Source organism: Silurus aristotelis (genome assembly GCF_946808225.1).
Source record: "Silurus aristotelis genome assembly, chromosome: 3".
Lineage (NCBI taxonomy): Eukaryota > Metazoa > Chordata > Actinopteri > Siluriformes > Siluridae > Silurus > Silurus aristotelis.
This window is the reverse complement of record NC_139576.1, coordinates 36,142,210-36,157,254: the sequence shown is the minus strand read 5'-3', so window position 1 is coordinate 36,157,254 and position 15,045 is coordinate 36,142,210. Positions and strand designations below refer to the sequence as shown.

The following is a 15,045-nucleotide window of genomic DNA, read 5'->3' as shown; positions in this document are numbered from 1 at the left end:
TGCCAATGGACCCCCTGATGATATTATGAGTTCTGGAGTGTTTAAATGGTGGGGACATTTTTTTTTCCACCAGGCATTAAAGCTGATGAAAGCTCTTGGATGTGGTGTGAAATACCTTCAATAATAAAACATAAGTTCTGTTAGTTCGATTTGCCAGAAATTTAATTATTGCTTTGTAGGTCCAAGAAACAGGGCATATAACTTAAACTACATGGAAAAAGGTCTTGGGATACGTGGCTTTTTCCAGCCATATGTGAATAGGACAATTGTGTAGGACGTCTTTGGGTGTGGAAACATTACGTTTTCCATTTATGTCAACTAGAAGATCCAAACTTGTTCCTGGATCATAGTACGCCTGTGCTCAGGCCTCCTCTCTTACATCAGTACCAAGTGGTGGACTGTACGGAAGTAAATGTAATTCGTTACTGTAATTAAGCTTTTTCACGTATAAAAGTCAAATATTTGATGTTTACTCAAGTACATTTTGCAAAATCAGTCGTTCCTTTTTTGTTTACGAGGATAAAAACATAACCGATCGAACACGCAGCGATCCACCAATCAGGGTCGAACTTTGAATTTGATTGGCGCTTGGTGTATCTAATTATCCCCAAAAATACAGTTCAACATCAACTCCAGAATCGAACTCACCACAACACACGTGGCCTGATTTACACCATTTTTTGAAGTAGTTGAAAAGAAGGTTTTGGGCTCATGATCATTGTATAAGAGATCAAATCAGTGTTTGAGTGATTAATATCATTCTATTAATAAATCAGTGTGCTGAGAGTATTAGTACAATATCCATACAAGGTACAAACAAGAAAAGCCATTTACAGTTACTGCTATGCAACTGCATTCTCATTCAGGAAAGTATAATGTTGGCTCTGAAATATTGAGCAGTGTAATATTATGGGACATCCTCTCACTTCAGAACGCTCGAACGATGCATCTAATCCACCGCCAGCCCATTTTAATAAATTCCCTCAGCATGCATGGAGATTATTACGCCATTAACAGAATACACTCACAGCCTCTAAAATGACCCGAACGAGTCGAGCTAATTATCACATACTGCTACACTTCAGTAAACATGCGCTGCTCACGTCGTGACTCAGCTCCGAGCTGAAAATAATCTGCTTCCGATGATACAGGATTGACTGGGTGTACAGTACTTGATGTGTTTTTCCCCCTCCTAGTGCTGCTTTGGCATGAGATGAAATCGCAGGACCTGAACTCATACACTGAGATAACTAAGGATAACATAATACAGTGTATATACTGGTAGTGTAGAGATATACAAAAGATAAACTAGGATATGCAATGCATACACAAGAGATAATCGAGAGCAGGATGCCACGATGATTACGGGAAGTAAAAGCACAAAAATCATTCTAAAACCAGTCCTAGTGTAGTGTAGAGTTCTGGAAGCTCTGGTGCAAATGACCCTGTGCGTGTATTTTGCAGTGAGTGGCTGAATATACGCCGTGGTATCAAAAGGTTTCGAGATTAGTTTTGTAACCCGCCAACAGATGACAGCACAAGGCCGCACGCACAGTCACAGGGAACACCGACCTTCATAGGTCAGTGTGTCAAAAGACATCATAGTGTGTACATCGGCGAAAGAACCTTATGAGAGATCAGGAAAACCTTTAACAAGCTCAATTTGCGAAAATGTCAAAACCATTCGGCAACTTGTGCATGATGATCAGCCGAGAACAATCCACTGCCATTATCAGTGTGTCATACGGAACAGTCCAGGCGATCCTCACATGTGATTTAAACATGCACCATGTTGCCAGTACCGAAGTCTGCCAAGAACTCTGTGAGTGTGCCATGGAAGACCTGTCCATCATGTTTAGGATTATTACCAGTGCAGGAACTTTGGTGTACGTGTACGACCCCTAGACAAAGCAACATTCTTCACAGTGGAAGCACCCAGGCTGATCAGCAGCTAAAACAAGTGCATGATCAGCATCTTTTTTTGACATTTGATGCATGGTAAATCAAGAATTTCGGCCCCCAGGAGCCAGACTGTCAATAGCGAGTTCTACTGCCAGGTTTTAAGGTGTCTAACGGAGGACATTCGGCGAAAGAGTCCATTGAATATAACGACTATTTTTACTTCTCTTTTTATGAAAGATCTCGAGTGGTCCGCTTCAGAGCTCCGACTTAAACCTTTTGAAGACCTTTGGGAACGTTGGAACATTGTCTGCACCCCAGACCTTCTCACTTTTTCTCACCTACATGAGTAGCTGACTTTTCCAACACCCTTGTGGTTAAATGAAATCTCAAATAAAACCTTGTGGAACATCTTCCCAGAAGAATGGAGGTTCTTATAACAGCAAATGGAAACTAAATATGGAATGGTATGCTCAAAAAAATCCAGAAGAACCATCTGGTCAGGTGTCCACAATCTTTGGTCCATATAGTATATATTTAAGAGACTTATCTCAAACTCCAGTTCCAAGAAAGTTGAGAAACTGTGTAAAATGTGAATAAAATCTGAATGCAATGATCCTATAACCCCATATTTAATTCACAATACAACAAACATCAAATGTTCAAACTGAGGGAATGTGCGGAAAAGCGATATCCTCTTCCGCCCTTCTGTAGAAAAAGTGTGAGAGTTCAACAACTATATTAACTTCCCTTTAGAGGATTTCCACATTTGGGGAGGACAAGATACTAATCCTTCCTTTAGACACCACAGAGAGAGGCGGGGGGCAGGGGGTGTTGGGGTTATTTGAGGCCTGAGAAACTATTTATTTAGCTTTTTTAGTCTTTTCTGCAAGTCACACAGGATCCAGAGATTTAGTCTGAAGAGAAAAGTATTCATTCCATGGTTCATTTTTGATGTTTTGATATAGTTATGTCTTATTGTGTCTAGAAGGAAAAGTTCAGTAACTGATCCCACAGTGGCACATCAGAAGAAGTGTATTATTTCAAGTACATAATCCTGCTTAGCATTAGCATTGTTCAACTAGCTAGCATGCATACTAGCCACCTAGTGGTACAATATGTACAGTAATTAAAATAAGGTGGACACCAGACCATGGCAATGTGTGATTTTTTCCATATTTGCTGGGAGATTTGTGCTCCTTCAGTGGCCTGGGGTGCGGTCAGCATTCACATTCATCCCAAAGGATTTCTGCTCTGTAGAAGGGGATCTTCCAGCATGGAAGTGTGGAAGAACTACAACAAGAACATCTGCGATAAAGCAAAAGAAACCACTGATGATCTGAGCTGCTGTGAATTCGGACGAACACTGCTGGCCTTTGTGCATTAATAAGTGTTATGTATGAGGTCAGTAATTACAGTAGTCATTAGATTAGTGCCACAGGGATCCTTATAACATACTGTTCCAGCGCACAACAAAAACACCACTGTGGTCTGATGATCCACTGCTATGACACCGACGACCTTTCGGCATAATGGGAACGCGGGTGTCCACAGATTTGCAAAACCAAAGCAATATCGTATCATTCTATATCGCTTGAACATACAAGGCAAGCAGGACCACGCGTGCCAAGAAAACGTATTTCTACAACATTACTAATAATTTTCCTTCATCTCAGATCAACAAGTCCTTTTTTTTGTTTTTTTTTTGTTTTTTATCCTCAATAGATTTTGATGAACTCAATTTCCCGACTTTTTTTTCTTTCTAATGCATCATTTCTTACAAAAACACATTTAATCCAGGAGATCAGGAAGACGCTGAAATCTCAACCCCATGCTGTTCGACGTTGGAAGCTCGCTTTGTCGTTGGTTGCTACTCGAGAAACCAACTTAAAGCGTTAATGTGAAAAGGTGAGAAGTGTTTATGTCAAACAGGGACTTTTAATGTGACAGGTTTAAAAATAAATGCAATGGCCAGTGTGTCCTATTAGTGGTTGGGGGAGCAGGTGTCATGGTGGTTCCCAGTTGATAAAGTGATATTAGGATGTCTGAGGATCATTTGGGCATATACTAACATCTTCCCTATGATGAGGCTTTCCAAATTAAACGTGTGGAAATGTAGCAGGTCAACTCAAACGTCACTTGAAAGTCCAAGCCAGTTTGACTTGAATGCGCCTTCATACTAATAGGGGTGTAAAGGAGAGGAGTAACAGTTGTGTTATCCCCATCACATTTTAAGGAAAATTCAATTCTTGAAAATATAATACTACGGATCATTTGGATTTTCCAGTGAATATAGTTTTGGAAATGTCTATGCCAAACATGTAATGGACTACTATGTTTTATTCCAAAAAATTAAAATAAAAAAGGTGTGGGGGATTGAAATCACTTCATCATCTCTTCTGCAACCAGACATGCTAAAAATTCATAATGCAAGACATCTTTGATGGCCCTTAACCCCCCCCCCCCCCCAAGCTAAATGGCAGACAAATGGCAAACAGAGTGCCTCTAAAAAAAAAAAAAAAAAAAAACCTGAGTAACTGAACAACCTTAAGGTAGCGCAAGCAATTCCCATTACGGCTCATTAGAGAAAGTGCAGTGCTACTGTGTTGAATCGTGACCCTTTGTTGGTAAGTGTCCCTTCGGCTATGGCTACGGTCCGTGTGGGCCGAGTTGCCCGCGGGCCATTGATCGGATTGACGAACGATGCCTCCCGTAATGGAATTCAGTGCCTGAGGGACACGTGGAATAGTCCGAAAAATCTCTAGGGACGTTGATGGGGCCTGGTGAAAGTCTCTGCAACTTCCGAGTAAATGTATTCCGGTGTCTGTTCAGGACAGCATTAGTCTAAATCAACATTGACCCCTAATGGAGGTTGTTTGACGATCTGCCACGCTCGATGAGAATCTATGAGAAGAAACGACGCATGGTAGAACTGCCACCAACCTGGGAACACCATAATGGTCTCGTCTTTTGGCCAAATGATTTATAATTACTCTACAACGTCTTTCGACACAGTTTTTTTTTTTATTCCCCTGTGTATTATAATGATGTGTAGATGAAACAGACGGAAAAATCTGGTTGGAACGTTCCCTGGATTTCTATACTGTCCTGTGTAAATCAACATGATCTGAACTTTACATTACAACTTAACAAACTCCTGGTGGTGTTTTTGTGGAAATTATAGGTATTGACAGGACACACACACAAAAATCAGCCTGAACAATTCCCTTTCTCCAAAATAATTGTAAAAAAATGAAGGTCTAGTTATCCCAGCAGTACACTTTAATTGCTTTCTACGTTCAAGTCAAAAAGCGTGACTTTCTAAAATTACAAGGAGAGGAAACGTTTATTTTTCCACATACTCCCCTGCTACAATTATCCCAGCATTTATCTAACGCCTTTATGGATCCGACGTAGAAAGATTTGTCTGAACCATGCTCAAACATCCAGGGAACCACCACGATTGGGATCGGGATCGTTACTGACGCCCGTCTACTAAACGTTTACGCCGTTCAAATGTCTTACAGCGGCTGAGCATCTCATCACAGTACTGCACTCAAGTTTTCTGTCGGGTTTTACGCCTTCGTTTACGAGAAACTTCAGCACCATGCGCTGTTTAACGCGGGCGCTAACACAGTTGTCTGCCAGGACTTAGCATTTACTACTGCATGTAGAACCGCCATGCTAGCATCCATTTTTATAATTGTAACATTAAAAGACTTAAACGCCCTTCGTATCTACGTAGCCAAATTGTTCAGACTGGATTTATATATATATTTTCCTTTTTCCCTGTTTATCCCCTTAGGTAGCGCAAGCTAATCTGCCTGGTTAATTACTTTCGGACGTGTTTTTTCCAGAGGCTATAATTATATGGTTCTGGTTGCCACCATAATGAGCTCATCAAGGCAGGAGTTAAACTCTGACCAGGAATATTGATTTCGCAATCTCACCAGAGACACAGACAATAGAGTTTTCAAAAGAAAAAAGGTAAAAATAAAAGAAATTGTTTCTGACCCAGATTAATGCATAGAAGCTATCAGACACATACAAAAGCTGTTGGGCGATTTTTATTTAATTGCTGCTTTAGATTAAAGGAAATCATTTCATTATTAACTAGACCAGTTTTTCAAGCCTTGGACAAAGAACACAAAAGGCTTTCGCCACGCATTAATGCGGTACTTCCGATTCCTTACATGACACATGGCACACGTCCACGATCGCATTGTGAAGAAGACCTGAATTATGGCAATTAACATGCTAATGCACATGCTCCTCTGAGAGTTTTCCATATTGCCAAAACCGTGCAACGCATGTAATTTCTTGTCGAGATTGAAGCCCGCGATAAAACCCAGGCTAGCATGTCAAACGGCACATAGGTGGACAGATACTGATTTAATTAGATGTCGTTTAGACAACTTGGAGAATCTATTTTTATCTGAATATCAAACCGCAGGTGTTCAACTTATCAGATTTAATATCCACAAATGTCTCAGAAAAGACATTAACTACAGATCATATATTTCATAGAGAAAATTCTATATTACTGGACGTACGTCAATTTTTATTTTTCATTTGCGTAAAATAAAAAATTAATTTTCCCATGGTGAACATGAATTCAGATTCTCCTCACGTTATTTACTATAATATTCAGCTAATTTAAGACACCCCTCCATTGTAACCGAATTTAAGACACGAGAACAAAATCAAGGCAAAAAGCTCATTTTTACACCCCCCCCCCCCCCCCCCCAAACAAAAGGCTACCGAAATCAACTTATAAAGGATGAAGACTCCTGCAAACGTCAAGACCCAAATTAGACTTGCGACGTTTCCCGAGGACAAGAACTCATACCTCATGCTAATCTACAGTGTGTGTATTAAAGCTGTGATCCACCTCCTACTGAGGAGACTTCTCTAGAATCAATAATAGGAGAAACCATGTGACGAAATCAATCACATCAGACAGATATAGACAAATTAGGAGAGAAAGGAGAATCGAGTCTAGTAGGAGAATAGGAAAGAGTCTACAGATCCTGTTTTTTTAGGAAAATAGGAATTAAGGAGGTTGTACCTTTTGGTAAATATTTCAGAAACTTTTGGAAATTCGGTAATCAGGCTCAGATTTGGTGAAAGCTCAGCGTTTTAGAGAACAGGCTGAAATCAAGAACATGAGGCGAAACAGGTTGATGTGTTCATGAAGACCTTTTATACTCTGTGTGTGTGTGTGTGTGTGTGTGTGTGTGTGTGTTGCAGTGTGTGAGTGATTGGAAGCAGGTGTGCCTCATCAGGAGTTCAGCGACTAAATTATCAGTATACTGAAATGCCTTCTGACTTCTAACTCATGGCGTCTTCACATACATGCCTTTGTAGAGCAAAAAAAAAAAAAGATTAAATAAAACTAGACATTTCCTGTTCTGTATCCAGGAAGTTACAGCTCTACCTCTGCCATGTTAATCTGTATTCTATGTGAATCTAAGGACACGCCTCGGTCTTCGCAGTGTTGCGATACGTCATATTCACGTAGCAGCAGTAGAAACATCTCCATCTACATAGAGCATATTGATCACAAATTATTGGTCGCTTTCTAAATAATGAAAGTATAGCGCATCTACTAATAATGATATATAAAATAATCTGTTTTACTGATTTGTTCAAAAACGATGCATCGCGATACAAATGCCAACTTGTAATGCCTATTCTTTAAATCGATGCATCACATTGTTAACTTTTATGCCGATGCCAATTGGTCAATCTTTCGTCTAAAGCTAAACACACAGAGAAGATGCTAGTCAACTTAAACGCTAGCTCCATTCAGATCACACCACAGCCTGGAGATCCGTGACCCCCAGCATGCCCCCAGCCTCTGATGACACGGGGGAACGCTCTCCTGACACCATGAATCAGTTCATAAAACCGTGACCAGCAACCGTCAACGTCAATGACAAGCCGCGTGGAAGTCACGCTCTGAAGGTCACTCGAATGTCATCACCACGTTATGAAGAATGGGGGGAGGTGGAGTATTAAAGATTCAGTAGATTGTAAGATGACATTTTTAGCTTGTTGTTTTGTTCAAAGAAAAATAAAAAAAAATGTATCGAAAAATTGCTTAATGAATATATTAGTACAATTATTGATACACAATTCAATATCGGCAATAAAGAACGGTTTATTTTCTAATCAAAAATGCTAGAAATTATTATTGCACACATTATATCACATAAAAATCTCTAGATGATTCAGATCTGTTCTTACATGTTTTCTTTTGCTGCCATCTAGCGGAGAGGAGTGTAAATTGCAACACCCAAGCAGTGAGGCCAGTTATCTATTCCACTAATCACACACTATATGTATTGGGACACCGGACTTTTCCACTCATATGTGGTTCTTCCTCAACCTTTCACCCCAAACTTGGAGGCACACAATTGTACAGAACATCTCTGGATGCAGAAGAATGAAATTTTCTCTTCACATGAACTACGAGACCCAAACCTGTTCCAGCATGACGATGCCCCTGTGCACAAAGCCAGGTCCATGAAGATCTGCTTTACATGGGTTAGAGTGTAAGATCTCCTGCTATAGAGCTTTGAACCTCAACCCTACTGGGATGAACGTGAATGCTAATTGAACCCCTAGGCCTCCTCACATCACCTTCCTCAGTAGCTGGCTTTACTAACGTCCTTTTGGCTGAACGAGCACAAAATCTCTAAAATTAATAATTACTGAATTAACGTCAAATGAGATAATTCTGAATGCAAAGACGACTGGATCAGAGCAGATCTTATGGGATGTTCCTGGTCAGCTGTGGTCAGTATCTATCAAATGTGCTCCAAGGAAGGAACAGTGATGAAGGAACGTGTGGTCTGATCCAACAGACGAGCTCCTGTAGCTCACTGAAGAAGTTCATGATGTTCATGTTTGATGGGTTACGACTGTTTTAGCAGCGAAAAGGGGACCAACACAATATTAGGCAGGTGCTCATAATGTTATGTCTAATTGGTACATATATACATACACATTATAAAATTATATAATATATTATATAAGTATATTGTAACATGGGGGCGTCTATTTAAAGGCGGAGCTCAGCTCTCCTCTTCGCCTTGAAGGGCGCGTATGTGACGTCATCAAATGGCGACCCAAGAACCTTGAGGCGCATCTAGTTATCTTTCTAACCTGGTTTAAGTTACACGGGACAATACAGGTGAGATCAGATATACACTCGGGATGTTTTCATGCGTGGGGACTGTTTAAAGGTCGTGTATCGTTATAATAAAATAAAGGACAGTGTAATAATCATGTAGTAAAGTTAGTTTTTCATGAGGGCTAGCATGGTATGCTAATAGCTGTGCGAGTTATCTTTGATAAAAAAGTAAATAAACAGTTGTCTCCTTTATCAGCTGTTTTCTTGAGGTATGTATTATTTAGAAACTTTATATTTACATTCTGGTAGTATTAAGGATTGTAGAAATTAATTAGAAATTATGTTTACACTCATATTTTACACTCTGGCATGTTTATAATTATTGTTGTTTATTATGAGTATAATATCTTCTAATATCTAGATATATCTCATGTCTAAAAGGTATAATATCTTTTTTATTTTTATCTGCAGGTGGTGTATAAAAAGGAGAAGCCCAACAGGATGGCCAGCGTAAGTTCAAATCTTACCTTCTTTTTGGAAGAATTTAATTTTTGATCTTTGATTCATCCATCCATCCATCCATCCATCCATCCATCCATCCATCCATCCATCCATCGAAACCGAATAACTTGTAGGAAACCTGCAAGAACGTGACAAACTCCACAGTCTGGAGCTATAAAACAGCTTTTGTGCTATTCCCAATATAGTAAAGCTCTGGATTACGTTTTTTACGTGCACTGAAACCCTAAGCCTGAAATCTAACTGCATTTTTCTCTCCTGCAGGCGCTCGGTAGCAGAGCCAGAGTGGTTACATACCTGCCAGGGCTTCACGTTCTTGTGCAACGTATAGCAGGGACCAGACGTTTCTCCAACCAGGGTCACGTGAACGTCACGCCTCCGGATGTGGGTGTGTGTGACCAGACGAATAATTGGATTTATTCATTGTAACACAACGAAGGACAATTTGGAAGTTAATAGAAATAGACATTGTTATTAGCGAGCGTGTTTTTTTTTTTTTTTTTATATGCATGGAAGCTGATCATAGCTGGAGGTTTCACATCTATTTCTGGATATTAATGGAGTCATGTATAATTTGTAGATGAGGTGGCCAAAGGTTTGTGGACACCTCAGAATAATAGAATAGTTTTGTGCTTAGATTTTTTTGGCCCGGATTGACTTATTTTGAAAAATAAGTCAAATAAGCGTGTGTTCTGATCCAGGAGTGAGGACGGTGTGGCCGGATGAGACCATGGGTCCGTTCGGTCCTCAGGATAAACGCTTCCAGCTGCCCGGGAACGTCGGATTCGCCAGGCAGTTAGAAGAAAGCACACCAGATCATAAGTCCGGCCCGGTGCTTACGGCTCTCTCGGACCTCCTGACGGCACCGTCCAACACCGAAAGGCACGAGTTCATTCTGGCACAGTTCATCACCGAGCTCCAAGTAAGGAACCTTCCTGAGCACCACACCTACACAGCGTTCCAGTTCCAGTCAAACACACACACGGCTTTCTTGGTTTATTCTTTTCTTTCCAGGAGAACACCGAAGGGTCAGCGGTGCATCGGGTCGACAGCACAGAGCACTATTTCGACCAGTCCAGAGTGGAGTGTGCTATCCAGTCATGCCCAGAACTGCTGAAGAAAGGTCAGTGCTAGACCGTTTGTAGCCACTAGATGGCAGCAGACACCCATATCTGAAAAGGCATCAATTAAATAGGTGCAGAGGCATGCAAAAGTTTACACACCCTCAGGGCAACTTTACGGCTGATACCCCGACGTTGGGAAAAGACCTTTTTTTCTTTTACTTTGGAGTTTTTTTAATCTCAGAATCGTTTGGAGAAACATTAAACGAGTCGTGCAGATGTTACAGATGTTTGGTTTTGTGCAGACTTTGCGTCGATGTTTCCAGAAGCCCCGTCCAGCAGCATGATGGTGCTGACTGTGACGCAGAGAACGGACAACGACATGACCGCCTGGTCTGAGGAGGTGGACCAGGAGAGGGAGCAACTGCTGGCTCAGGTGAGTCTCACACACACACAGGAACTGCTCAGAAACTGGTAAGGGAACTGGATGGGGAGGAAATGAAAGAGGAACCTGGGGGGGATGCAGAGGAACGAGGGAAGGAACTTGAGGGGGATAAGGAGGATCTGGTGAAGAATTGGAAGGTTCTTGGGGGTAACTGAGGGATGAACTGATCAGAAACTGGTATAGGAACTGGCTGAAGAACTGAAGCAGAACTGATGAGGCTCTGGATTGGTTAGTTTTGCAGCACAAGGATTTTCTTCCCCAACATTTTATGGCACACTGAGCTGATGCTCCAGATTGGGAGCAGGTGTGTGTGTGTGTGTGTGTGTGTGTGTGTGTGAATTTTTTAGCAGTGTGTTTGCTCTAATTGGCACGATCCCAATCCTTAGTAAGCGAATTGTTCCTTTTATTGTCCGTCCTCTGGAGTTAATTATTTATTTATTTTATTAAACACACACGTTTCTGCACGTTTCAGGACTTTATCAGCCTCGTAATCACGTGTGTTCTGTGTGCAGTTCATCGAAGGGGCAAAGGAGGTCTGCCACGCGCTGCACACCGAGGGCTTTTGGGCCGACTTCATCGACCCCTCATCTGGACTAGCGGTAAGATTACAAATCGATCCATGTTAAAATCCATCAAACACTGAGCAAAAGTATTGGGACACCCATCACTTGAACCAGAAGATTTTTCCCTGGGATGAAGAGTGAATCTGGTCACATGGTCTGGTGTCCACAAACTTTTGGCTATAACGTGTTTTGCCTTGTATTAAACGCTGCTACATTACAGTCTTTTCTTCACGTGCAGTTCTTCGGCTCCTACACCAACAACACCCTGTTCGAGACGGACGAGCGATACCGCCACCTCGGGTTCCAGATCGAAGACCTCGGCTGCTGTAAAGTGATCCGTCACGTGCTGTGGGGCACGCACGTGTTCGTCGGAAGCGTTTTCACCAACGCCCCACCCAGCAGCCACGTCATGAAGAAGCTGCAGGGAAATTAACACGTGTCCGTGAACTCCGTAGCGAAAACTACGGATGTGCCGTTATGCCTGTAGGGGGCGTATTTATTTTTGTTGATGATAAAAAAAGAATAAAATCCTTGCTGCTTAATTTGGGTGTATATATAAAATATAAATATATATTCTCAACAACACACACTGTCTGGTCAAAAGTTTGTGGACACCCAAGCATAAACACACCATTCTCAATTTGCTCTTATAAGAACCTTCACTTTTCTGGGAAGATGTTCCATGAGGTTTTGTGTGAGTTTTATTCAGATACTATGGGTGTTAATAAGGTCAGGTGCTGATGTAGGTGAGGAGGTCTGGGAATGCAGTCAACGTTCACGTTCATCTTGAAGATCTTGGGGCTGTGTAGCAGGAGATCTTCCAGTCTAACTCCATGTAAAGCAGATCTTCATGCATCTTCAAGCCGAAGACGTCCTGTACAATTGTGTGAACCATATATATGATTGAAAAATAAATAAAAGGGGCGGGTGTCCAAATACTTTTGGCATCATGTTTTCAGTACTATAGATTTTTTGAGGTCTTCAGAGTTTCTTCGAACCAGTTTCAGGTACAAGACATTAATCGCACAACCACACACACACACACACACAAAATGCACATACACAACATGTTCAAATATCTGATTAGCCTCAGGGGTTGAGTGAGGTCATCACTGCTGGGGCTTTTGTCGCAGTGGAGCAGATGCTCCTGCATGATTAGCATTCATTAACCCTGAATGGTCTCGTCCAGCAGATGGACTCCAGTCGCTCTCCCTGCACAGTTACAATTGCTTAATGAAGTCTCTTTGACTCGGGGTCAAATGTAGAACGGATTCGTCACTGTAAATAGACGTCTCCTGTGCAACCGGAAAACAGACGTGTTCTTAGGACTGAGAAGAAAAAGAAAAACGGAACAAAGAACTGGAAAACCACTGGTCCACTGAGCCTTTTCTCAGATCTTATCAGCATCTCAACAGCTACAAGAGCGTTCTGTGAGAGCTGAATTCCAGGATGAGACGTCTGTAGGTTCTGTTAAAGAAATCCAGTTTCACATTTTGTTTCCATTTGCTGTTCTAATCAGCTCCAGACTTTTGGGAAGATGTTCCATTAGCCTTTATAGAGATTTTGTGGAGATTTATAGGGTTAGTGCTCTAAAACAGGAGCTCTTCCACTCCAACCCATGTAAACCAAATCTTCATGGAGCTGGAACAGGTTTGGGTCTTCTGCAGCATCCAATCTTTTTGGGAAGAACCATGTATGGCTGGAATCTACTCACCCTTATGGATCACTGCTCCTTCTGAAAGCTGGGATCTCCTCATGCTCCTGGATCACTGCTCCTTCTGAAAGCTGGGATCTCCTCACACTCCTGGATCACTGCTCCTTCTGAAAGCTGGGATCTCCTCACACTCCTGGATCACTCCTTCTTCTAAAAGCCAGAATCTCCACACACTCCTAGATCACTGTTCCTTCTGAAAGCTGAGATCTCCTCATGCTCCTGGATCACTGCTCCTTCTGAAAGCTGGGATCTCTTCACACTCCTGGATCACTGCTCCTTCTGAAAGCTGGGATCTCCTCACACTCCTGGATCACTGCTCCTTCTGAAAGCTAGGATCTCCTCACACTCCTGGATCACTCCTTCTTCTTAAAGCTGGAATCTCCACACACTCCTAGATCACGGTTTCTTCAGAAAGCTGGGATCTCCTCATACTTCTGGATCACTGCTCCTTCTGAAAGCTGGAATCTCCTCACGCTTCTTCTGAAAGCTGGGATCACCTCACACTCCTGGATCACTGCTCCTACTGAAAGCTGGGATCTCCTCATGCTCCTGGATCACTGCTCCTTCGAAAAGCTGACTAATATGGATCAGGTGCTGTAATTAGTGAAGGAGGGAGATCACCAGCTTCGCACGTCCGCCTCTAACGTGTTCCCACATGCGCCTGAATAATTCAGTGCACACATCAGAAATGGAAGTCATACATTTTTAATGGAGGTTGGAGATCTGGGTCAGGGTTTCTGCTTGTTATTCTGCATGAGATCTGAATAATTTCACTTCTCAACCAGCTTTTTGTAATAAAAGATTCGATGTGTGATTTTTGGTGCTCACAATTCCCCACATTATAATCGTATTAAGCTGATACACTCTATGGACAAAAATATTGGGACGCCTGAATATGGCTGAATAAGCACAAATCTCCACAAGCACACGCTAACATCTAGTGGAACATCTTCCCAGAAGAGCGGAGCTCATTAGCACAGCAAATGATGAGAAAATGTGGAATGGGGTGTTCAAAAAGGAGCACATAGAATCTTTAGCTCTTGTTTTGTGTATCTACTGATCACCAACATACCGTTCAACATCAAGCAGAACATTTAGAGAGGAACAAATGATAAAGAAACTCCAGACTGGAATTCGACACAACACACGTGATTTATTTTGAAGAAAGTTTTGGGCTCATAATAATTGTAATAGAATTCAATCAGCGTTTGACTCATTAATATTCAATTAATAGATCAGTGTGTTGGGAGTCACATTTGAGTTAGGATTGTTTTTGGATTTTAAAAGTAAAAAAAAAAAAACATTTGAGCTGAAACTTGTGCAGCTGCTTCATTTCCATCAATATTGTAAATTCGACGATATGTTTGGTTGCTGGTTCTCGGTAAATTGGCCGTCAGGATGCGCCCGATTGAACAGGACAACCTGGTGTCACGGGTCTGCTCCGCACAATGGAACGTCCACCTAACTGGACTGCTTTCCTGTTTTCCGAGACTGGCACGCTGTAACTCCGGAGTGCCAGCTCCTGTTGTTCTTGGGCGGTGGGAGACATTTCCTTTCGCCCTTTATCACAGTTTAACCAGAGATGTAAGAATGCACAAGAGCTACAAAGAGAACAGAGAAAAGGGTTTCCCATTTTCCTGAACTCTGTAGTTTATCGCCAAAAGTATTGGGACACCCAACTTTTCCAGCCGTGTGTGCTTCCTTTA

General features: G+C 41.7%; 1 protein-coding gene across 1 annotated transcript; it reads left to right on the top strand.

Moving 5' to 3' along the window:
* The first annotated feature begins 8,971 nt into the window (after nucleotides 1–8,971).
* Nucleotides 8,972–12,167, top strand: mmadhcb (metabolism of cobalamin associated Db). The gene is made up of 8 exons (XM_083537265.1): nucleotides 8,972–9,097; nucleotides 9,509–9,547; nucleotides 9,821–9,944; nucleotides 10,258–10,478; nucleotides 10,571–10,679; nucleotides 10,923–11,053; nucleotides 11,575–11,661; nucleotides 11,864–12,167. The coding sequence occupies exons 2-8, from the start codon at nucleotides 9,539–9,541 to the stop codon at nucleotides 12,056–12,058; spliced, it is 876 nt and encodes a 291-aa protein (XP_083393391.1). The 5' UTR covers nucleotides 8,972–9,097; nucleotides 9,509–9,538; the 3' UTR covers nucleotides 12,059–12,167.
* Nucleotides 12,168–15,045: the final 2,878 nt, after the last annotated feature.